This window comes from Aulostomus chinensis, chromosome 1 (assembly GCF_037954235.1).
Source record: "Aulostomus chinensis isolate RoL2024-O1b breed Wild chromosome 1, RoL_Achi_v1.0, whole genome shotgun sequence".
Lineage (NCBI taxonomy): Eukaryota > Metazoa > Chordata > Actinopteri > Syngnathiformes > Aulostomidae > Aulostomus > Aulostomus chinensis.
Window position 1 is genome coordinate 49,133,835 of NC_141320.1, and position 25,957 is coordinate 49,159,791.

A 25,957-nucleotide genomic window follows, 5' to 3' on the forward strand; every position below is an offset into this window, starting at 1 on the left:
CTGTTCCTGTGTGGGTTCTCTCTGGTACTCCAGCTTCCTCCCACAGTCCAAAGACATCAAGAGAGGACGAGGCTGATTGATACTCTAAATTGACTGTAGGTGTGACTGTGAGAGTGAATGGTTGTCTGTCTCTATGTGTTGGTCCAGTGATGGACTGGTGACCTGTCCAGGGTGAACCCTGCCTCTCACCTGTAGATGCTGGGATAGGCTCCACCCCCCATGACCCTGAACAGGAATAAGAGGAAGACAATGGATGGATGGATGTTGGAAACGACTGCAATACAGTATATAAATATTCTAGTTCCCTACATGGGAACCTGGTTCTTCTGCTCTTTAACATCCTCCAATAGGAATGGACCGTCTATGACAAAGTATCAATAAATCTATCAAGGAGGAAGAAGAATTCTGATCAAAGAACTGAAGTTAATCTGGAGATCAGTTGATCTCTGGAAGGAGGAGGAGGAGGCATCCTGTGCTTTTATCTCTCTGTTCATGTTTCCTCCTGTGTGTATGTGTGTGTGTGTGTGTGTGTGTGTGTGTGTGTGTGTGTGTGTGTGTGTGTGTGTGTGTCCCAGCTGCAGCAGTCAGTTCAGGTTCCTTCAGTGTGACTGAGGGAGGTTTCTGTCCGATGGTTTCTCCCAGTGTGAACACAGCCTGACTGCTGATGCTGTGCCGACTCTGACAGTGGTTCAGTTTTTCTCAGTGGCTTTGTTGCTGCTCTCAGATCAGAATGAAAGTTCTCTCAACTCTGAGTTCAGCCTCCACAACATGGAGTCACTTGTTTCTCCTTCCTTTGATCAAATAGCGAACGCTTTTGGACGAGGAGGGAGGAAACCACGGCGTTTCACTGCTTTACATTTAGAATCTCAGGCCAAGCCGGAGAAGCAGGTCCTGAATCAGTCACGTGGTCACTGCCGGCTGAAGAGGCTTCGGACGTCACCACATACGTCATCAATACGCGCTTCACAAAACGAGAAGAAGACGCGGGAAGCTTTGAACACAACAAGGAAAGAAGGAGAAGTCCGTGAACCCCCGGCCTCGGTCTTTGTCTCCTGAAGGCTGAGTGGCGCCGGTAGAACCTCAACATGTGCGCCGCGCAGCTGCTGCGGGTGTCGGTCCAGGAGCGGATCCTCGCCGCCGCTGAAGACTTCCTGCTGCAGCTGGGAGAAGGAGACTCAGCGGCTGGAGTCCCGGTGCTGAGAGCGCTGCTCACCGAGCGGCTGGCGGCGGCCGCGGAGCAGATCGTGGCTCTGCTGGAGGAAACCGTGGCGGAGTACGAGCGGGAGAACCGCCGGCAGAGGTTGCTGCTCGATGCCGTGCTGAAGCCCCGAGTCAGGCTGGACAGAGCAGGTGAGTCCCCCCAGGGACCTGCTGGGCCCCGAATTCAGCCAGAAAGTGGAGCTGCAGAGGTCGTCAGAGAGCATTTTGTCACCATCTGTGTTGAACTTTATTAGGAATGGTGTTGGTTCATTGATGAAGCTACAGGACTGAGGCTCAGGAGAGGACAGGAAGAGAGAGCAGGGACAGGACAGGAAGAGAGAGCAGGGACAGGACAGGGAGGACAGGGGGGGACAACAATAGGAGAAAAACAAACAAAAACAATAACAACAGAGATTTATCGAGAGTTCGATCTGAAATTCTACTGGTCACCAAGTGACGAAATATAAAAATAGACCAGAGAGAGAGAGAGTAGAGCCAGCAGGTATTTCTTCTCAGAGTATTACAGTTCTACAACACAGAACAACAGAAGTTATCAGTCGAGAAAAACTCTCACTGACTTGTCTTTGTAGCCAGAGAGGCGTGTATTTTGAGACCAGATGTGTGTGTGTGTGTGTGTGTGTGCTATGGTTTGTCTTGAATGCGGTGGGTAGCTGACTGTAGCTGATGTGGGGGACCAGAACATCACACCCCCAGTCCAGGATAGCAGGCAGGTCAGGACCAAACCACCAGGGCACCCAGAAACCCCCTGAACACAGGGAGCCCCAGGAATCCCCCCCCCCCCCCCCCAGGCCACAGGCCCAACCCAGGCCCGCGCTGGTGCAGTTAGCAAAAGGGGCAGCAATGGACCCACTCCCCGCCCCAGCTGCCCCCCCATACCAACATGGGTGCAGGGTGTGTGTTGTGCGTGGGAGTGTATATGTGATGGTGTGGATCACTAGAATGTAGTTAAAATTCAGGGAGGCACCCGGGGTGTGGGAGCGCTGCCGGTTGCTTGTTTGTGTGCCATTTATTCTTTTTTATATATAAATATTAATATTAATATTGGTCCAGACGTTATGTGTGCCAGAGAGCTAAGTATTTCCTGTGTAGGGGTTTTTTTGTGTTGTGTTATTTTTTGATGGCGTCATGAGGATCATGAAGTGAAAGAAACAAAGACCTGACAGGAGTGGATCTCAGGAATCATCACTCCAGGGCTGGAACCTGAGGTGTGAGTCACTGTCAGTGGTCAATGTTAAGAACACTCCCATTGACAGGCATCAGAAGCATGTTACCATTGAACTGAACCAAGACAAGACCAAGCTGAGGGGACATTCACACTGTGTTGCTAACTACTGCTAACTGAGTCGTGTGTGACAGGCTGGCCCAGCATGCTGTGCATGTTGGTGTCCTTGTGTCGTTCTTCTGGAGGCTGCTACGGTGCAACCTTGTTAAAAGATGATCCTGTAGACTGGAAATTATATCAGCCCATTAAAAACAACCTTTTTTTCTCCACTGCCCGGTTGGCCTGGGCTGGGCCGGCCATTAGGGAATCATTCCACTTCTCCCAGTGGCCAGCACCTCCCTGGCTGTGAGTGTAGGTGGGCTGACATGTTTAGCATCGGTACAGGTTCCCTCTGGTTCTAGGGACTGAACTCTCATTCTCCTACAGGGTCTCATTCTAGAAATGAACATTCTGACTAGCAGATGTGATCATGAATGGACAAAACCATTCAGCAGAGGGGACCAGTGACCTTTGACCTGGGTGACCCAACGTTGATCCAAGCATCTGAAGCCAGCGTTTCTGTTCCCAGTTTGCTGACTGGTCCTCAGTAGCAGGACGTCTCTTTTCATTGAGTTGATTTCTGTTTCTGTCTGTTGCTCCACTGTTTCAGAGTCAAATGAAGAGATTTCTGATGTTGCTGTTGGTGTCCTGCAGATGTGGAGCAGCTGCTGGTGATTAAAGAAGAGGTTCCCCCTGAGCTGCAGGACCCAGAGCCCCCCCACATTAAAGAGGAGTGGGAGGAGCTCTGGACCAGTGAGGAGGGAGGGCAGCTTCAAGGGCAGGAGGAGGCTGATATCACCACGTTCCCCTTCACTCTGGTCCCTGTGAAGAGTGAAGGGGACGAAGAGAAACCTCAGTTCCCAAAGCTTCATCAGAGTCTAACTGAGGAGAACTTGAAAGAAGAGTCTCTGAGCAGCAGCCCAGTTCATCCTCTGAAAACAGAAGCTGATGGAGAAGAGTGTGGAGGACCAGAACCAGAACCAGCCAGCAAGGTAGATCCAAATCCACTTGTACAACCCCAGACTGAAGACCAGATGTCAGACTCTTCTGAAGCTGAGACTGAAGTCAGTGAGGATGATTGGGTCAGACCTGATAACACGGCCACCTCTGAGCACAAGGAACCCTTTGGCTCAAGGAGGAATTTGCTTCAGAAACTGAGCCCAGGACAGGAAGTGACTCATTGCAGCTCAAAAGATCAAAAACTAAAGACTGAAAGAGAATCAGAGATCATCAGGAACGTGACCTTTGGTCCTTCTGAATCTGAGACAGAAGTCAGTGAGGATGAGCGTCCCTTTAGGTGCTCAACATGCAGTAAAGGTTTTAGTAATAGAAGGCTTTTGGATAAACACATGAGAACACACACTGGGGAGAAACCATCCCCATGCTCAATTTGTGGTAGAGGATTCTCAAAGGGATATTTGAAAACACACATGAGAACACATACTGGAGAGAAACCGTTTCCCTGCTCAGTTTGTGGCTCAAGATTTTTAGAAAAGGGACATCTGAAAAGACACATGAGATCACACACTGGAGAGAAACCATTCCCCTGCTCAGTTTGTGGCGCAAGATTTTCAGTAAAGGGTTGTCTGAACAGACACATGAGAATGCATACTGGAGAGAAACCATTCCCCTGCTCAGTTTGTGGCAAAAGATTCTCAGATCAGGGATATCTGAAAAGACACATGAGAAAACACACTGGGGAAAAACCGTTTCCCTGCTTAGTTTGTGACAAAATATTCTCACAACAGGGACATCTGAAAAGACACATGAGAAAGCACACTGGGGAGAAACCATTCCCCTGCTCAGTTTGTGGCAAAAGATTCTCAGTTAAGGGATGTTTGAAAACACACATGAGAACACACACTGGGGAGAAACCATTCCCCTGCTCAGTTTGTGGCAAAAGATTGTCAGACAAAGGAAATCTGAAAAATCACATGAGAACACACACTGGGGAGAAACCATTCCCCTGCTCAGTTTGTGCTAAAAGATTCTCGGTAAAGGGACATCTGAAAACACACATGAGAACGCACACTGGGGAAAAACCATTCCCCTGCTCAGTTTGTGGCAAAAGATTCTCAGTAAAGGGACATCTGAAAACACACATGAGAACGCACACTGGGGAGAAACCATTTGTCAAAATATCGCACTGACGCCTTGAAAAAAAGAGTGGGAAACGCAGGTTGAAAGCCAAATAATGAATGTATTCTCTGATAACTCCTCCCTGCCTGGTTGATCTGAGTCAAAGTTCCCATGTCTGATCAACTTCCTGTCCTGAAGACTTCACTACTGCAGGTGAACAGTTAGCATTGCTCTGTTTGATGAAGCTGCGTTCAGGGAATGAGGAAGTTTCCCTTTGTGCCAATGCTTTTCTACTTATTTGATCCTCTAACCCAGGGGTCGACAACTGCGGCTCCGGAGCCGCATGTGGCTTTTTCATCCTTAAGTTGCAGCTCTGCGTGGCTTGGGAAAATAAATTTTAAGTGTCCGATTGAAGTGTATGTTATTTGTCTCAAAAACGTGTATCATGTCTTCTTATTAAGTCAAAGTTTTTAACTTCTTTCTTCAGACCTTGTGCAATTTCGGTGATCAGCATTTGCCTTCTTCAGAGACGTTTGACAGCACTCGACGTGTCAGCAGGCAGCCGGCATGTGCGGAAAGCCCAGCGACACCTAAACTGCGCAATATCTGAACAAAGTATTTTCTACTACAACTACAATTCTACTACAATTTCATTTAGCAGACGCTTTTGTCCAAAGCGACGTACAACACAAGCAAGAATTTAGACCTATTTTCTTTGTGTTTGTTCATTTGTTTAATTGTAGTTGTAAATTGTAAGATTATTGTGATCTCGAAATATTAAAATAAAATTATATATACGGTAATTTCTGGACTATCAGCCGCTACTTTTTCCCCCTGCTTTGAGGGCTGCGGCTTATACAACGGTGCGGCTGGTAGGCTGGTTATATTTTAAACAGATGTTACTGCACCTTTAGGCCTACTGCTATGTTACAGGCACTTTTAAAAAACACTTAATTCGTAGGGCTGCAATGATTAGTCGACGTTGTTGACAAAAATTTGATAATTGAAATAGTCGACAGTGAAGTCCATTGTCGCCAGACGCGTTTTTCCAACAGAGTGAGGCTTCTCACCTGATTATAATCTCTGCTGAGAGTCGCTCATGCGCAGTAGCGTCTCTGTCTCTCAGCGGTAACATACAGAAATGGCGGCGTCAACATCAGGTACGTGTACCAAACTTCTAAAGTTTGGTGGTATTTCAGCCTGGATACGGCGAATAAAAAGACTACTTGGAAAGGTTGCAAAGCAGACCTTGGTGTCATGGCAGCACCTCGGCGATGCAGGAACATTTAAAGAGAAAGCACGTGGGGCAGTTGAACGGAACGGAGTCTGACTCGCCTCGGTGAGATTCAAGGAACATTCAAGCCAATATGGTTTTTATGACACACATGGTATATTTTAGAAGCGTATTTTCGCTATAAAAGTGTTTACTTGATTTTAATTTATTATTTATTTGCCTGACAGAGGTTTATTTATTTATGGATCTATGTCTCTGCTGACCGAGCACTGGGCCTAATTGGTTTTAGACAGGACGTTTTTATTTAATTTTTGTACGAACCTGCAGTGTTCAATAAAAGATGTATTTTTCATTGTACCATCTTTCTTGTTTATTATCCTTGCCTCATAATTAAATCAACTTCATGCTAAATTTAAGAAAAAATTAATAAATAGCCGATTAGTCAACTAATCGTTTCAATAGTCGGTGACTAGTGGACTATTAAAATAGTCGTTAGTTGCAGCCCTGTTAATTAAGGGTAGCCTCGTCCAGCGCTGTAAGCTTCGTTTATGGTCCGTTCGCTGAGAGAGCACCGTTTATTTCTCCTCAGTAAACACGTTTCAAATGCTGTGAAAGTTTGTGTGTCTGAAACGCGATGTGTCGTGTGATGCAGTACAGTTTACACAGCACGGTTCATGTTCCGTACTGTTGTTATAAGTGATGCATGTATGCAACTTGTTGTTTGGAAGAAAGGTTAACAAATCGGAAGCTTCCCCAAACAGCCGTCTCTTTCCTGACAATCCCCTCTGTGCACAAACCCTTACATGTGGTCATTAAACATTAAAACACCTGCGGCTTAGAGTCCATTGCGGCTTCTATATATACACATTTGTTTTTACCTAAATTTCGCTGGTCTTCTAGAATCATCTGAACAAACCCTCCTCAACACAGTGAAGCCTTCGTCTGACAGGAGTTTCTTTTCCCAGTGATTCCACTGGTAAAGTGAAAAGCTTCGTTCATCAGACTGGTCTGATAGGATCAACTACTGGTTGCTCTGGAGTGCAAACAGCAACCTGTCAGGAAACGTTAGTTTTCAGCTTCTATCATTGATTTGACAGGAAATGTTGATGACACACTGGGATTTTTGTTCTCCTGCTGTCACTGTCAAGTGCCAGTTCAGATGTACTTGATGTTACAGAAAATCCAGCACGGTGGTGCAGTGGTCAGCACTGTGGCCTCACAGCAAGAAGGTTCCAGGTTCTAGTCCTGGCTCCAGCACAGGATCTTTCTGTGTGAGTCTCCATGTTCTCCCTGTTCCTGCGTGGTTCTCTCTGGTACTCCAGCTTCCTCCCACAGTCCAAAGACATCAAGAGGGGACGAGGCTGATTTATACTCTAAATTGACTGTAGGCGTGACTGTGAGAGTGAATGGTTGTCTGTCTCTATGTGTTGGTCCTGTGATGGACTGGTGCCCTGTCCAGGGTGAACCCCGCCTCTCGACCAAAGTCAGCTGTGAAAGGCTCCACCCCCCCCCCCATGAACCTTAACAGATAATCAGTGGAGAAATGAAAAATTTAGCTGCTATGTTGAATCAGAAAAACCTTTTGAAGTCTACTTTTGCCTCAGTCAGAAAGTGGACTTTGTCTCTGCCCTGCTCTCCTGCTCTCTTTCCCCCCAACCGGTCAAAGCAGACGTCCGTCCCCACTGATCCTGGATCTGCTCGACGTTCCTGCCTGTTAAAAGGAAGGTTTTCATCACCACTGTTGCAGGATGTGCTGCTGATGGAGAATTGTTGGTGTAGATTCATTGAAGGAGTTTGGTGCTGGACCTGCTCTACTAGTAAAGAGTCATGAGAGAACTTTGTTGTGACTTCACACACACACAAACACACACACACACACACACACACACACACACACACACACACACATTCATTTCTTCCTACCATGAACACAGACTGTGTTTAATGTTAACAAAAATTCTACTTTGTCAGTGAATTAATTCAGTCTGCATCTAAGTTTCTGTCAGGATGGCCAAGCAGTCTAAGGCACTGCGTTCAGGTTGCAGTTTCTCCTGGAGGTGTGGGTTCAAATCCCACTTCTGACAAAGGACATTTTCTCAACATTCCTATGCATCCACAGTGGTACATTCCAAACCCAGTTGAAGCTGCTCTCCACTGATGGGAGTGAGTGGTTGAACTGGCAGCAGAGGAGGCAAAAGAGCTTCCCTGTGACGTCCTAACATCGCCTGGTTTCCTCCAACATGGAGCAGCCACCAAACTCTAACTTCAATGTTGGATCAAAGTCTGCTGAAGGAATGTGTTTGGTTCAAAAACCCATTTGTGTTCATCCTTCAATTCACATTTTGTCCATTAACTTCATCATCAGAGTCTCCATCTCATCACATGACTAAAGTCTGGGTTCTGTGTTGGTGGTAAACATCCTTCCACTCACCCAGGCTCCTCACTGGTCTGCACACAGAAATGCATGTTTTACTGGTTTCACCAGTTCCTCAAGTAGTTTAGGAAAAAAGACACTTTGTTAGCTCCTGTAAAGGTCCCACTTTGGGTCGTAACACTTTTTCCTGACTGCTTGACGTCTCAGTCAGAACAGCTGAGATGAGAACTGAATGTCTGGATTTCTTCCTGACATCATCAGGGTCTGAGGAGTTCATTAAAAAAAGGATTCAGTCAGATGGGAGTTAGAACTTGGAGACCAAAGAAGGAACCCTCTAAATTCAGGACCCTGAGATCAAAGTGAACACTCTGATCTCAGAGGTCTGGGATATTTCACATCCTGATGGCCCTCCAAAATAAGAGCCCTGTGTTACTGTCTAAAAATCATCATTTGTTTGTGAAAAAATCAGGGGATGTTTGTCAGACTTTGTCAGACCTTTCCCCAAATCATCATTTGTTTGTGGAAATTAGATCCAGAAAACCACTGTAGTCCCTCGTACATGCTTAGTGCCATAGTTTGTCTCACTTGTTTCATCTTTGATGGTTCCATGGTGGAATGGTGAGCACTCTGGACTCTGAATCCAGTGATCCCAGTTCAAACCTCAGTGGGGCCTCCAGCAGGTCTCTGACAGGTGTTGATTGAGGAGTTGTGGCTGCTGACTACAGTGGAAGACACCATCAACAATGATGTGTAGGAGCTCTCAGCTCCTTCAGTCACATGACTGGGTCATCCTGTCATGTCAGTGATGTCACTTGGCAGGACTGCCATTGCATTCTTAATTCTATAACATCTGAGATTAAAATCTATGGAATTACAACCAACAAGCAGTCAAACACCTGATCAGATGCTCCTTCATCAGGCTGAGAAGAATCAATCTAAACTGGGATGAAGAAAATTAACTGAGAGGAGAAACCTCCTGATTGGATGACATGGACCCACCTGATCCATGTCAGCCTTGTTGGAGCAGAAAGAGGTGGATCAGAGGAATCAGTGGATCAAGACTCAGGTGGCAGATGAAGAATCTCTGTATTCACAATGGAGTCAGAGAAATCTTCCAACGTGAGAGAACGTGACAGACCATTTTATACTGAAGACAGGCTGTGTGTGTGTGTGTGTGTGTGTGTGTGTGTGCGTGTGTGTGTGTGTGTGTGTGTGTGTGTGTGTGTGTGTGTGTGTGTGTGTGTGTGTGTGTTCCAACTGGAAGGAAACTGAATAATAACCAGACTAACTTTTGTCATGGACCAAGTCTGGTTGACTCACTAAATTCATAACTGAAGTGATTATTTAATCAATAAACAGAACATGTGTCTAAAGTCATGATCAAATTCATGTAAAATCTGAACAACGAGGGTTTGAAAATGTTCCAATGAGCCAAACCAATGTTGACAGTTAAAAGAAGCCAATGTGGGAGGATTCTTTCTGTCTCAGCAGTAAAGACCAATCCTACAGCTCACGTGAAGCATCAGGTCCTCTGTGAGAGGTGGGAATCCAACCAGGGACCTTTGGATCCACACCAATCTTCCCTGACCTCATAGAAACTGGAACCTTTCAACAAATAAATTCAAATTCAACTCAGCAGCAACTCTCGAACAGTTGCTAACTTGCTAATTCCTGTTAGCTCCAGATCAGACAATGCAGGCTCACCTTCACGCTTGGTTGTACGACCGTCACCAGTTGAAGCTTCTCTGGTTCAACAAACTCTGGGGACTCAAGACACAAGTCAGCACCGGTGCAGGTCCAGATCCAGATGTTAGCTGAGGTGGACAATGGCTTAAGGGAGCTCCAGGGAGCTGGTTTGAACTGGTCCCTCATCTCTGTGAGTAGAAACCATCTGAGGTGGAGGGTGGAGATCTGCTTTGACCTCCTGATCTCCCAGTAAAGCCAGTATAGATGTTGAGCTTGGAGGAGTTGATGGCCTCCTTCATCTTCTTGTTGGAGATGTTTGCTAAACTCAGCACCACCACAGATCAGAGGAAAGTCCACTTGTCAGCTGGACACTGGAGTTTCGAGTGACCTGCAGGATCTTAGTTGTGGTGGCAGCAGGCCTGTTCCAAGAGCTTTGCTCACATTCCTGATCAGGCTTCATAATGGTTCTGGACCACTGAGTGATAGAAGCTGATCCTGGGGGTGGACTGTCTTTAGGGGGCTGAGGTGTCTGGTGGTCTTGGTGGACCCTCTGCATCTCAAGCTGAGACCACAGAGTCCTGTGTTCTTGAGTCATTGTCTATAGTCTCTGTTGTTGGTGAGGTCAGTGTGGTACCTGATGGTCTAGTGGCTAGGATTTGGCGCTCTCACCCCCGCGGCCCGGGTTCGATTCCCGGTCAGGGAATGAGTTATTTAGAGGTTGAGGGAGAGGTGATCAGGTGGTCCACATGATGGTGGAGGTGATGAACTGTGAATCCATCATGGCTCCACTCTCACCCCCATTGTAGTGTCCTTGGTTCACTCTGCCATGGCCCCATGTTGAAGGGTGACTGTCTCATTCAGGTTCAACCCTTTGTTAGACTCTATTAAGTCACTGACTCCTGCAAGGACAAACTGTAATCCTCCTTAGTAGCTTTGGCTCCTTGCAGCACAGAAAGTCCATTCACTGATGTAGGAACTGGAAAACTTAGAGCTCCTGTTCTCGGTTCCTTCCTCCATTAAGCAGAACAAACACAGAACAGAGAGCAGTTCCTCCTACAGTTCTCAGACAGTCTGAGGGCACCAAAGAAAGGAGAGAAACGCAATCAATGTTGAATTCATTTACATTTCTTATATTTGATCAAAGCTAGAACTTAAGAAGCTGCCATCGACCTTGATGACCAACTCCTTCACTGTGTGGTTCAGAGTCCCTGGTTTGATTTGTGTCAGGACTTCAGAAGCTCCAATCCTCTCTAAGGTCCAGTGAGAGTGGAAGAGATTATAAATGAGAGAAGCAGGGCCCTCACTCAGAACTGAACCAGCTCAGTTGGGAGAGCGTTAGACTGAAGATCTAAAGGTCCCTGGTCCGATCCCAGGTTTCAGCAGAGGAGCAGCACTGACTTTACTTTCCAGTGGAGGAACTGCAGACATGAAGGAAACTAACATCTTGTCCTGTGCATTCTTGTGACATTCAGGACATTTTTGGAGCCTCTTGTTGGATTTTGCCACAGAGAATCAGAGCCAATCAAAAGCTTGGTGGACTTTAACATGGAGGACTGAACAAGTCAAGAAAGCATCAGTTTGACCTTCACAAGTGTTTCTGTTCCTGTCTCAATGCTGTAGAAAGAGCCTGAGGAGCTCAGAGGGTAGAGCATCAGACTTTTAATGTGAGGGTCCAGGGTTCAAGTCCCTGTTCAGGTGCTGTGGAGGTTCCAGTGTTTGACAACATGGTACTGGATGAAGTTTAGTGTTGAACAAACTGTCATCATCAAAAGTAGAAGTGTTCTTGTCTTGCCACTGTGAGACAGTTGCTGGAAAAGTGACACTTTTAAAAATTAAAAAATTAAAATTAAAATTAAAATTAAATTAAAAAAGAAAACTAAAAAAACATTTCTGGTTCCAATTCTGAGATCAACTTACAAAATAAAGTCAGACTCAATAAGAGCTCTCAATGTAGCCGATATTTACCAAACTGAAGGGTTGGCGTTGTGTTAAACCTCTTGTTTCTTCTTGTCCTGTTCTCAGCTTCTTGTTTGGAGCACCTGAACAGCTCCACTCTCCTTTCTCACCAATCCACTCCTCAACAACAGCCTCCTGTTTCCCTTTGCAAACTCTAACAAACCTCCATATCCAAGTCATTTGTTCTGGACTTCTCATGGCCCAAGTTGACCAAAGTCCTCTTTCTTTGATGGATCGTGGTTTGATGGTAGGGGGTTCAGATCTGTGACAAAGCAGAGAAGGAACTCTCCCAAGATGCTGAGACGCATCAATGACACGGAGGAATGAATGGACAAAACCATTCAGCAGAGGGGACATATGACCTTTGACCTGGGTGACCCAACGTTGATCCAAGCATCTGAAGCCAGCGTTTCTGTTCCGAGTTTGCTGACTGGTCGTCAGTAGCAGGACGTCTCTTTTCATTGAGTTGATTTCTGTTTCTGTCTGTTGCTCCGCTGTTTCAGAGTCAAATGAAGAGATTTCTGATGTTGCTGTTTGTGTCCTGCAGATGTGGAGCAGCTGCTGGTGATTAAAGAAGAGGTTCCCCCTGAGCTGCAGGACCCAGAGCCCCCCCACATTAAAGAGGAGTGGGAGGAGCTCTGGACCAGTGAGGAGGGAGGGCAGCTTCAAGGGCAGCAGGAGGCTGATATCACCACGTTCCCCTTCACTCTGGTCCCTGTGAAGAGTGAAGGGGACGAAGAGAAACCTCAGTTCCCAAAGCTTCACCAGAGACTAACTGAGGAGAACTTGAAAGAAGAGTCTCTGAGCAGCAGCCCAGTTCATCCTCTGAAAACAGAAGCTGATGGAGAAGAGTGTGGAGGACCAGAACCAGAACCAGCCAGCAAGGTAGATCCAGATCCACTTGTACAACCCCAGACTGAAGACCAGATGTCAGACTCTTCTGAAGCTGAGACTGAAGTCAGTGAGGATGATTGGGTCAGACCTGATAACACGGCCACCTCTGAGCACAAGGAACCCTTTGGCTCAAGGAGGAATTTGCCTCAGAAACTGAGCCCAGGACAGGAAGTTACTCATTGCAGTTCAAAAGAGCAAAAAGTAAAGACTGAAAGAGAATCAGAAATCATCAGGAACGTGACCTCTGGTCCTTCTGAATCTGAGACAGAAGTCAGTGAGGATGAGCGTCCCTTTAGGTGCTCAACATGCAGTAAAGATTTTGATTACAGAGGTGGTTTAGATACACACATGAGAACTCACACTGGGGAGAAACCGTTCCCCTGCTCAGTTTGTGGCAAAAGATTCTCAGTTAAGGGAGATCTGAAAAGACACATGAGAACACACACTGGGGAGAAACCATTTCCCTGCTCAGTGTGTGGAAAAAGATTCTCATTGAAGGGACATCTAAAAAGACACATGAGAACACACACTGGGGACAAACCGTTTCTCTGCTCAGTTTGTGGCAGAAGGTTTTCAGAAAAGGGATGTCCGAAAAAGCACATGAGAACGCACACTGGAGAAAAACTGTTTCCCTGCTCAGTTTGTGGCGGAAGATTTGCAGAAAAGGGATATCTGAAAATACACATGAGAACACACACTGGGGAGAAACCATTCCTTTGCTCAGTTTGTGGCAGAAGATTCCCAGTGAAGGCAAATTTAGAATCACACATGAGAAGACACACTGGGGAGAAACCATTTCCCTGCTCAGTGTGTGGAAAAAGATTCTCATTGAAGGGACATCTTAAAACACACATGAGAACCCATATTGGGGAGAAACCACCTTGCCATGCTGTGGCTTTGAAGCGTGACAAGAGAGCGAGACGCAGGTTGAAGGCCCATCCAGCCATCCAGCCATTGTCTTCTGCTTCCTGTTAAGGGAAGGGGGGGGTGGAGCTTATCCCAGCGTCTATGAGCAAGAGGTGGGTTCACCCTGGACAGGTCGCCAGTTCATCACAGGGCCAACACATAGAGACAGACAACCATTCACTCTCACAGTCACACCTACGGTCAATTTAGAGTATCAATCAGCCTCGTCCCCTCTTGATGTCTTTGGACTGTGGGAGGAAGCTGGAGTACCAGAGAGAACCCACACAGGAACAGGGAGAACATGGAGACTCACACAGAAAGATCCGGCACTTGAGCTGGGACTCGAATCCGGAACCTTCTTTCTGTGAGGCAACAGTGCTGACCACTGCACCACCGGGCAGCTCAGGTTGCAGGCCAAATAATGAAATTATTTCATGAAGAAAAAAATGCAACGATAAACCAAAATTGAACTCAGACAACAATGTGATGTGATCGTCAGTACAGTTGGTGGTGTGGGTTCATGTGTGCATGTGTGTAAGGGAGGTGGAAGGAAGAGATGTTGGCTGCTGAACTTCAAAGAGACAATGGATGAGGAGGAAGAGAGGCTCCTGGCCAGCAAGGCGGGTTCTGTATGTAGAGAGCACCGGGCCCAGGAGCTTCAACTAGGAGGAACGAACAGCCCCCCACCCTCCAGATACCTGCTGCAACACAACTGCTTTCTCCAGGATTTTAGAGAGGAGGGGAGGTTAGCTATCAGTCCATAGTTGGCTAGAACCTCAGGGTCTAGAGGAGGCTTCTGAAGCAGTGGTTTAATGACAGCTACCTTCAAGGACTGTGGTTCATGTCCTGTTACTACAGACAGAGGAATCAGATTGAATAAAGAGGTGCTCACTGAGGGAAGACTTCCTGAAGCAGCCTAGTAGGAAATAATCTAAGAGACAGGATGAAGGTTTTGATGAGGTCATCATTGAATGAAGTTCTGGACTGTTATTTGATAAAACTGGTCTAAAGAAATATCTGGTTTAGCAGCAGTTTCTGTGTTTACTGAGGCGGCTCTGGCTCTACAGAGGACCTTCTTATGTATTTTTAGACAATTCTGCCTCTTGTTTAGTTGCCAAGTGTTGAATTCTACCACAGAGCTGTTCTCTGTTGTTAATGTTCTTCTTTTTAAAGGACCGATGGAGTCGTTAGTGTGGTGGTGTTTATTGTACTGCTGTGTTGTGATGTCGAAGTCTACGTCAAGCATTGTGACAGCCGCCAATCACAAGCCACAAGTCTCCAGTCACGAGCTGCTCGTCTCAAGCCTCCAGGTTTCCCTGGTCTCTCGCCTCCAGTCTCTCATCTTAAGCCAAGTCTCCAGTCTCCAGTCTCTTTAACAAACCTCTTTTGTGCACCCTCCTTACCCTCCTCTTCATGTGGGTCTACTTCCCTTCACCCTGCCTCCTGCCAAACAAAGGAAATGCGTCACCAAACAAAGGAAAAAGCAAGCTTCTGCAGCAGTGAGCCTGCAGTTTTATCTACCATGAGATCAACCTCCAAATGACTCAACTCAGAACAGGCATCTCTGTTGTTGTCATCCATCCAGTTACTGAACAGTGAACTTAAAGTTAACAGAAGAATTTAAAGTTTATTAAAAGACAGGTTTATGAGGACAGTTAATAAAAAGGTTTAAAGAGAGTATTTTTCTTAACTCACTGTACAGTTTTAAAGTTGTCAGTGCTTTTGTTTCCATGTAGAGGCTCTGCTTGTATCCTCACCCCTGTGTTTGACTATTTGGAGTGGATGTTATCAACCTTAATCTACCCTAACTGACCAATTAACAGCCTGGTGTCAAAGTGCCGCCGGGTCTCATTTGATGGCCGAGGGTCCGACCTCATTTTGTAAAATAGACGCCTGTCTCAAATAAACGCCAGGTTCGTTTAAACGCCTGGGGGCCATTATTTGAGATGAATGTTATCTTAACTTGGTTTCATGTAAGATCTTGCAATTTATTTGAACTTCCCAGTAATTTATGTCTCATGATGTCAGTGCACCTCAAACAGCAAATCTTCAAGCTCTCAGTTCCATGCAAAAAAAGAAAAAAAAAGATCTACAAGGTGGTAACGCGTCGTTGTGAATGTGCAGATCTGCTATTTTGGCCGCATGAGACTGTCGTGGAAGTGGAAGGATACGGGCCTCAAGTTGTCACGCCCCTTTTCTTACTAATAAAGTGTTCTTGTGTAAAGTGTTCTCTGGACAATCTTGATATTTGCACTACTGTTCTTTAAAGTACTACAGTATATTGTTATACCTTGTATACCTATTGCTAAAAAAATAATAATAGTGGCCCAGTGCTGGCCAGTGCCAAAATAAAAGCCTGTTACCAAGAGACGCCTGGTCTCTTTTAAACGCCCGGGCCACTAATTAGTCATTTACTGTCTCTCTAAAGGAAAGAGCAACAATACAGTTTAAATAGATTGATTGAAGGCAATCAACAAAAACAGTATTTGCCATTTTTCATGTTTTTCACTTTTCAATTTTTTTTTTAATCTTAGTTCTGTAGAAAAGAAAATCACTCTTCTTCTTCTGTGTTTTACGGCAACTGTTGTCCAAGTTTGAAAATCCACATTAGAACTGCAGCATCAATCAATCAATCAATGGATTTGGATGGATTTTGCGTTTGTTTTGTCTTCTCTTTTATTCCTTGTACTTGTGGTCATCATTGTCTCCAATCAGAAAATCTGAGGCTGGGACGTCTTGATGACGCTTGAAGAAAGGAAGCAGGTCTCAGAGGAGTGTGGACAGTGCAGGCCTCAGCTTTCTCTCTCTCTAAAGAGTCTCCAGCTGGTCCAGAACGCTGCAGCGAGGGTTTTGACGGGAGTTAAGAAGAGAGAACACATCTCTCCCACTTTAGCTTCTCTCCACTGGCTTCCTGTAGGATCTAGAATCCACTTCAAAGTCCTTCTGCTGACTTATAAGGCTCTCAGTGATAAAGCTCCATCCTATTTGAAAGAGCTCATTAGTCCCTACTGTCCCACCAGAGCACTCCGCTCCCAGAATGCAGGTCTTTTAGTGATTCCCAGTATCTCTAAAATCAGACTGGGAGGTAGAGCCTTTAGTGACCGGGCTCCTCTACTGTGGAACCAGCATCTCTCCATGGGTCAGAGAGGCAGACACTTTAACTACGTTTAAGTCCAGGCTTAAGACCTTCCTCTATGACAGAGCCTTCAGTTAGGACTGGTTCAGGTAGCTCTGAACCATTGATAGCTATACTGCTACAGGCTTAGACTGCTGGGGGACACATCAGGTTACATGGAGCCCTTCCCTCCTCTCCTCTCCTCTCCCCCTCTCTCCTCCCTGCACATTTTTGGAACTGTCACTACCACTACTTGTTGCACTTTGTAGTTTGGCCTTGGTGTCTCGCAGTCTCTCTGTGTTTCCACAGATCCACCAGAGCCCCAACCGCCGCCTGCATCGCCCCCCCCCCTCTTATTCCCTACTGTTACACCGGCCTGCGCTCCCCTTCCATGAACCAGTCTGCCATCCAGTCCCCCATCAAGCTGGCTTGCTCTCCCTGCCTCCCCTACCAGAAGCTTCCTTCTTCAGCTGTTATTAACATTTCCGTGTTTCCCACATTTTGTATTGTAAACTGTTTTCTTGTCTGTAACAACATCTACTGCACGTCTGTCCGTCCTGGGTGAGGGATCCTCCTCTGTTGCTCACCCTGAGGTTTCTCAGATTTTTCCCTGTTAAAAGGGTTTTCTATGGAGTTTTTCCTCAGTCGATGTGAGGGTCTAAGGGCAGAGGATGTTGTTATGATGCCATGTGAAGCCCTTTGAGACAAACTGTTTGTGAAAACGGGCTATACAAATAAAATTGCCTTGCCTTGCCTTGCCTTTCTAGTTCCTGGTCTCCAGCCCTTCTCTCTTGTGGAGCAGCCAGCATCTCAGAGCCTTGTCCAAGACCTGCAGCCAAACTGCACCGTCTGCTCCACATTCACCTTTAAAAACTGAGTGGATGTCATCAGGGAGGGAAAATGCTGGAGTTCCTTGTCCTTTGCTTGGATTTGTTTGCTTTTTTATTGAGTTTGACTCGCTGGAAGAAGACTTGTTGATCCAGGAATGAAGCTGGATTCTTCTGTGCAGAGCATTCATTGAGTTGAAGTGTGGCTGTACATTCAATGATCAGTGTTATGGTTTCCTCTCCTGTGTTAAGTTGTTGCTCACACACACACACACACACACACACACACACACACACACACACACACACACACACGCGCGTGTATCAACATGATGTTCCGAATGTTTCACTGTCTGTGGTTATCCAGCTCTCCTTGCCTCTTCACTGTCATTGTCAGAACTCTGAGCAGTCTTCCTCTCCAGGTGATGTCTCTGAGTGATGATGATTGCTGTCTGTTCAACCAGCTTCATTTGTTGATATCTGAGAAGGACTGAAGACAGCAAAGTGTCCTGATTGGCCAACAACCCCTCACAGGTCAAGGTCACTGCTCTGAGGTGGACCAGTTTACTGTAACAGTGGTGGCACCATCCACTGCTGGCGCTCTCTTCAGTGCTTCTTGTTTCTGCCCTTTGTGTGTGAGCTCCTAGAGCAGCTGGTCCGGCTCCCCCCCTTTTCTTTTCTATTCCACTAATTTTTTGGGGGGATTTTCTATTTTTGTAATTCATCATCGATCTCGGCTCACGGTCGCTACACTCTTGACCTCCTGTGAGCCTTGAAGAGAGAGAAGCCACCTTTGTGTCGGAGAAGAGCAGCTTAGTCCAGGCAGCCAGCAGCCTGAGACCAGAGGGTAGCCCATCAACGCGCTTCCCTTCTTCATCGAGCGAATCTCAGCGGGAGCCACGGTCGACGAGGTGGAGGCTTTGGAGGCCGTCCTCCCACCAGTTCGTTGGAGAGGCGTCGTACATCGATGGGAGAATCCAGCTGAGAACGTGAGCCGGTTACGTTGGTTTTCACCGATTCAGGCCTGGACTCCTCCTGATTAAGAGTCTCATGCTCTACCGACTGAGCTAGTCTGGCTACACCTGAGTAGCTTCAATAGCCTGAAGTGATCAGAGTGAGAGACGCTACAAGCTCTTCATCAGACTCACAGTCACATGAGCCATCACATGATTGATGAATGACCACAAACACCTTCATCTTTGACAAAGAATTAAAATAAAAGGTGAACCACAGATGAGACACCAGTGGTAAAAACACTAAAGTGCTGTCAAGGAGAAACAGGATACGAGCAAACACACACACAAGTTACAGAGAGAGAACTCTCCCAGAGGGAACCACTCAAAGGAGAACCTAGAGATCATCAGGCTGGATGACCTCATCAACATGAGACAGGTGGATAGGAAACAAGCTCAGAGATGTCAGGAACATGAGATCCAAGTGGTGAGAGAGCAAGAACTGGTGAGGTTCCAGAACCAGGAGTGAGGTGGAGCCTGCATCACCTACTGGGAGCTTTTAGTCTAAGGTTCAACTTGGACTTGAATGATTTCTGCACAGACAACGTGCAGGGAGGGAATTTGGAGATGAACAAGTTCCTCTCAGGCTTTCATGGAGTTTTCAGGGGTCAAACAGACCCTCCTCTGATTGGTTGTCAGATGTGTTCTCATTGCACCACAGCCTCCAGGTTGAGGGTTCTGATCCGAGTCAGACACATTGATTCTGATGCTGCTGAGCCTGAAGGGAGGATGAAGAAAGGAGTGTCTGAGAGAGCTTCACCAGACAAACTGTCCAGTTGAACAACAAACACTAGTCAGTAGGAATGTTGCTGCTGGGACCCTGATTCAAACCAGGGTTGCTGCAGCCACAACACAGAGGACTGACCACTAGAGGATCAGGGCCTCCTGGAGGCTGAGGTTGGAGCTGCTATGTCTTTGTCTCACTGAGAGATGAAAGACAATTGGAGTCCACAAAGAAATCATTGAGAAATCAAGGAGAGATCAAAGAAAGAATTCTAAGATCAAACACAGAACTCTGAGATCAAAGACAATTGGAGTCCACAAAGAAATCATTGAGAAATCAAGGAGAGATCAAAGAAAGAATTCTAAGATCAAACACAAACACAAACCCAACCCAACGACTCGGGTCCTGGACACCAGCAGACCTCTCAACACCTGCAGCATTTTTTCAGCTCCACACAAACCCAAAATTCACTGAATTTTTAGATCAAACACAAAACTCTGAGATCAAAGGTTGAAGTTTCCCAAGGTTCAGTTCTAGCTCAGACCCTCTTCAAGGTGGAACCAGCAGAGGAGCTCAGGAGAGATAACTGGACAGCAGCAGGACAGAACAGAGGCTCTCCACAATGGCAGGAGACAGGAAACAGGTTTGGACCATCTGGGCTTCTGTCCACTTTGATGGTTTTCAAACATTGAAGGAAATTGTAAAAATCAACATTGTGGTAAACGTTGGTTTGCCAGTGTGTTTACATCAGGATTTATATTTGAGTGTGTTTGCTCATCTGTTCCAGAAGCTTCTTCTAGAGTTGAGCCTGGATGAGTGGAGGGACCTTTTTGACCATCAGGACTGGTTTTTGATGGCCTGATGGTGCATCGGGGTCATCATGGTCCTCCACCATCTGCAGGGGTTCCAGGACTGTTGTGGTGTTTGTGGGAACTGCAGGGAGAAGCCCTCAGACCTGGAGAGGAAGTCCTGACACCAGCAGACCCCTCACCACCTGCAGCCTTTTTCCAGCTCCACCAAACCCACCATTCACTGCCTCCTCATCATCTGGGCATCAAAAGCAGCTCAGACCTGCTGCAGCTCAGAGACCTCAGCCATTTTTAGGATGTCTCCATGATTCTCCTTCACAGGATTTTCATTCAGAAACAAGAGAACTGTCAAAGACCACAACAGTTTTCAGCTTGCTGCTAAACAGTACTTCAACTACCATTCCACTGTGTAATGGCAGTGACTGATGTGTACTATATGCAGTACTAATCAAGTACAGCCCTGACTGATACTTTATCTCCAGTGATAGGAAGGATAAGAATGTTGAAATGGACCCAGCAGGAAGAGAATCTCAAGTCATGGCAACTTTACTGAGCAGCACTCAGTTAAGTTCAGGAAACACCAGACAGTTTTACCACCTGTCAATGAAGTAGTCAGTAAAATAAATACTACACTGAACAGTAGTGGAGGGAGAGCAGAGCTGGAAATAAGACCTTACTGGAGGGAATGAATCTAGAAATGTTAGCGTTCTTTCAGTTGAAGAAATCAGATTTGGGAGGGATGCTCTGGACGTTTTCATCCATTTTTATTTCATCCAGATAAACAAATCATGTCTTCTACCTGGACAGAACACGCCTTTAAAAAGTATTTAGAAAGAATCCAGGTCCTGAGGGGGTTGTGGCTGTGGCTGTTCTGGTTGGTGTTGAGGCAGGGCTGCTGAGGAGGACGCTGGTGTGGATGCTCTCTGTGTTGCTGATGGCATGGATGGAGTGCTGCTGAGCTCTGCAGCTGTCTGAGCAAGGCTGCAGCGTCTGGGTCTCGGGGCGTCCGTTCCCTTCCCTCAGTGTGTGGCTTGACCAGGGAACTTCCCAGCTCCTCCACAAACATTCTCCTCTTGCTCTTCTTGGTTGAGCTCCACTCCTGGTGGATGTGGGTCCACAACACCAATGTTTCTATTCAGACTCATCAAGGATGCTGCAAAACACAAGAATCCACCCCAAGACTTTCTCTTCAACCATGTTGAGGTCTTCATGGCTGGGATGATGCAGGTTCTCTTTCTTTTTTTTTTTGAATGTTAAATAATTAATGTTTATTATGTTTTGTTCCAGTGTTAATTTGATGATCTAAACCTGATATTTAGACAATCAGACAGCACAAAAACAGAAAATGCCACCATATCATTGACATTTTCTGACATACAAATGAAGGTGTTGACTCTTTTTGTATAAGCACCTCCCCTCTGTAGGGCTGGTGGCGCAATGGACAACGCGTCTGACTTCGGATCAGAAGATTCTAGGTTCAACTCCTGGCCAGCTCGCTTTAAACTTTATACTGAGAAGATGAAGTGAGAACCACTGATCAAAGTCACTGAAGTCCTCCCAGGTTCCCTCCTTGTCTGCTGGAAACATGAACACATGAATGATCCTGCTACCTCTCATGTTAAGCTGCACTTGACAGTGACAGCAGGAGAAAAAAAAATCCCAGTGTGTCATCAACATTTCCTGTCAAATCAATGATAGAAGCTGTTGAGTTTCTGTATCAGAACAAGGAGAAATGAGCCCCAATGAAACAGTGATGGTTCTTGATTCTGATTTTGTTCTTCACTCCTACACCAGAGAGTGAAAGTGTGGGCTGGCTGGGAGCAACTGCCTGCTTCAGAGTGGGAGGAGCCTCAGGACTTTCCAGTGAGAGCTGCAAACTTCCACCAGCGCCCAGTGCCAGCAGGTCTTCATGATGGAGCTGAGAAGAGCACAACAACACCAGAGCACTGGAGAGGAGCACAACACTTCTTTGCTTCCTGGCCACTCTCATGTCTGTCTGTCCATCTGGAGCTGGGGGGAGGAGCTTCACATGTTTTTCTTTTTTAAAAAAGGGAATGACATGACTTCCTCTGTATGTTAGAATATGAACGACTAAAAATGTTCATCCCCAGTTCAAAGTTAGAATTAAATTTAAAGTAGAAAACTCTTCCCTCTTCAATCCTGTCACTCAGTGTTGTAAACTGTTTCAAACAAATTCTACTGTTCAACAGTTCAAGTGTTTCTAATGAAGCTGAATGTTCGCCTCTTCTTTCCTCAGTTGTGTTTCTTTCATGTCCTCCTGAGATCAAAGACAGAATTCTGGGTACAAATAAAGACACCATCAAAGCCCCCTGATGACATCATCATCAATTCTGTCTTTGATCTGTGTCTGTCCAGTTTGTCCTGAGTGGATCCAACAGTTTCCCATGGGTGACTCTGTCGTGGTCTCTCTCCTGCTGTCTCCAACTCTCAGAGTGCTTCTACTGGTTTCTCTCCATCGTCCCTGTTGGTAGGCAGAGCACTGGTGAGGACTGAGGCCAGTGATGTCATCACCCCCAGCTGAGACCTGCCAGGTGATCCTGCTTCATTCAACTCTGCTGCCTCTGCCACTGCCCTGACTGGTGAGGCTGACAGCAGGTTCTCTCTCATCTAAACTCTCTGTTTACAATGGAGGCTGAAATCCTTGTGATTGGTGGTTCAATCATCAGGTCTTTTGAACTCCCAGGTGCCATCACCTGCTGTCTTCCTGGTGCCAAAGTTGTGGACATTATTGAACGTCTCCAGGACTCATTGATCTCCACCCCTCAGCTCACATCCTGATTATACAAGTGTGTGAATGACATCACGAAGAGGCAGCCAATCATACTTCATGACCAGCTTGAGTCTCTTGCTAGTTCAAATCAGAGTCTGGGTAAATTCTGTGTTTTTTCTGGCTCCATCTCTGCTCCTTCCAGAAGCAGGGAGCATTTCAGCCTCTTTACAGTCTGCATGAATGCTGAAAGGCTTCTGTACTGTTTGGCTTTGCTGTTTCCTGCAGCTTGGACATCAGATTAGAACGAACCACACTCACTAACTCACCTGTTCTTAACCACTGAGAGCTGATTTGGTTAAACATGGAAAAACACTGACTCACTATGAGGATGTTCTCCTGCCCTGTGTGGGTGGAGCCAAGAGAGTAAAAAGACTGAGACCCAGAAATCAGGGCTTCTTCTCCTCCATCTTAAGGTGCTTAGACTGAAGTCTCAGCTCTGACTCTAGATCTGTTCTCTGTGTGCCAACATAAATGTGATTGGACCAGAGAAGTTGATGAGGATTTTGTTAACCTGAACCATGATAGAAAATTGTTTTAGTTTATTTGACAGCTGATTGAAGACGTGGGTCAAAACTGACCGTTAACATAGAGATGGGAACAGGAAGCTGACACAAGAGGAAGGTTCCAGCTATGAAAAAGGAGTCTGCAACCATTAACAGGAATGAGCGGAAGACAATGGATGAATGGATGGATGGATGTTCGTGAAAATTTAAACCAGACAACCACTGTAGTCACTCCTACATGATAAGCGCCATAATTTTTCTCACTCATGTCTTTTTTTTTTAACTGGTTCCATGGTGAAATGGTTAGCACTCTGGACTTTGAATCCAGTGATCCGAGTTCAAATCTCGGTGGAGCCTCCAGCAAGTCTGTGACGGACATTGAAAGAGGAATTGCATTTTTCTATGGCCAACTCGTGCTACTTGGCTGTGGCTGGTTGGGAGGAGGCTCAGGCCCTAACAACGCTGCCACCACCTTCAATTAAGACCTCAGTTTTGTCCTGGTTGAGCTGGACAAAGTTCTCTGTCACCATGACAGGTAAATGGACATCAACTGGTCCTGAGTCATCAGGAGACACGGCCATGTGAAAAGAAAGAATCGCTGCTAGCTTGACAAAGAACTGCACAAACCAGGTTCAAGCTGGACTTTGGACCCTGGTATCTGCAACGACTCCATCAACTCCTAATCTAGTATCTTTGCTGAGGGTCCAACTATTTTACAGAACATTTGAGCATCACAACACTTAGCAGGACCTTCAAGTTGGATTCTCAGAGACTATTTCCCCAACCACTACATTGGCATCTACACTACCCAGATAGTAGGAGTCTTTGGGCCAGATCTGTTTGAAAGCTTCCTGATCCGGCTGTGGTGCACACATGACGGTTGTGGCCCACACATGAAATACAGGTTTTAACCCGAAAGCTCCAAAATCCAAGGTGAAATGAAAATGTGTGTAACTAACTGGATTCGGTCCGAACATCCGAAGGTGCCAAATACTGAAGTAAAATCAGAACTGGACCAATCCTGGGTCTGGTGTGGTGCTGATCTGCAATCGGGATGCGGGCCGTTTTTGGGCCATCGTGCGTCGAGACACTGTTTGTGTTCAAAGTTAAAATCCCACAATAAGAAGTAGCTGAATCTGACAGGTGAAGGTTTGGAACTACAAGATGGTTGATGTTTCCTTGACTTGATGCTCTGACTGTCAGGGTGGATGACAGCTTCTTCTGCTGCTGCATCTGAGTGGCTAAGATTTGTGTCCAACCAGATCAACTTAAAGAGCTTCAACAGACAAACTGTCCAGTTTAACAACAAATACCAGTCAGTAGGGCTGGGTATCGATTCAGATTTTCCTAATCGATTGGATTCGATTTTCCGAGGTCCGATTCAATTCAATTCACGATTCAATCTGATTCAACGTCCATTTATTTATTTATTAAACCTGACCAAGTGACTGACAACAAAAAATGAATGTATATAAATCAAATTGAAATAAATTACAAGATAGACATTGTAAATAAAGTTTCTCCAAAGATGACACACATAAACAGGACACTCACTTAGCTACAACTGTCTCACAGCTTTTGTGCAATAACACTACAATGGTTGTGACAACTGCATCAGAACAGAATTAACAGCCATCTGTTGACTCAAATAAATGTAGGCAAATTAAAATAGCGCCAATATCTCAGTTTTTTGGAACATGGTCTGTATATTTGAAACATACAATGTAAACTGAAAAACACCATCAGACAAGTGGTGACATTCCATCTTGTTTTCCAGGCATTCTGAACTTCCTGTTTGGGTTTGGTTTGTTTTTCATTCATGCAAAAAAGAAAAGCATTTACAAGTCTAAACAGTTCTGAATTACTCCTTAAAGGGTTTTCTTGACACACGAATGAAAAAGATCTTGTAAACTTCTGAACAATAATCACAAACCTAAGTCCATAAAACTTCAAGACCTGTCATCCCTTTTCTTACTTGTTGGAGAGAGTAAGATTTTTCTGCATGAAAAGGAGTTGATCAACATGTTGAGGAGTAAGGCAGCTCCTTTTTGCCGTCACAACATCCCCAGTGGTGGAAAAAACCCGCTCGGACGGGACACTGGTACCAGGTACACAAAGGTACCGTTTTACTTGGTGGGCCAATAGGGGATCCTGCTTTGCATGTGTTCTCCACCAGCTGAGAGGATTCTCAGAGAGTGGAATGGGTGTTACTTCCCTGTATATTTTGATTTCATCCTGGGCCTTTTCAAATACAGTTTTCTGTGTAACTGTGTCTTTCCGCATGTAGGCTGACCCTAGGAGAGACATCAGTGCTGAGGATTCCTTTGGTCTCTTTGGTGGAGCAACATCTTCAACGGGATCAGGCACAGCTTCTTCTTTTCCACCAAAAGCAGATGTTTGCTGTTTGAAAATAGCAAGAAAATGATCTGGAAAGACACTTGGAACACAATTTAGAATACAACTGCTTAATATTAAAATAATGAAGACAAAGTAAATTTGAGATGAATACAGTAAAGTACAAAAACTGTAGGAAATAAGGTTTTTTTTGGTGTCAATGATTTACA

The 25,957-nt window shown here is 45.8% G+C and overlaps 1 protein-coding gene and 2 non-coding genes across 3 annotated transcripts; all 3 read left to right on the top strand.

Moving 5' to 3' along the window:
- Window positions 1-4,230: 4,230 nt before the first annotated feature.
- On the top strand, window positions 4,231-25,685 carry LOC147272025 (uncharacterized). The gene is made up of 3 exons (XM_086202788.1): window positions 4,231-4,584; window positions 13,054-13,609; window positions 25,681-25,685. Exons 1-3 carry the CDS (start codon window positions 4,249-4,251, stop codon window positions 25,683-25,685), a joined length of 897 nt encoding a protein of 298 aa, XP_086058914.1. The 5' UTR covers window positions 4,231-4,248.
- Window positions 21,523-21,595, top strand: trnar-ucg (transfer RNA arginine (anticodon UCG)). Its single transcript has one exon. It is a non-coding gene; the product is annotated as a tRNA-Arg (tRNA).
- trnaq-uug (transfer RNA glutamine (anticodon UUG)) lies at window positions 23,679-23,750 on the top strand. Its single transcript has one exon. It is a non-coding gene; the product is annotated as a tRNA-Gln (tRNA).
- Window positions 25,686-25,957: the final 272 nt, after the last annotated feature.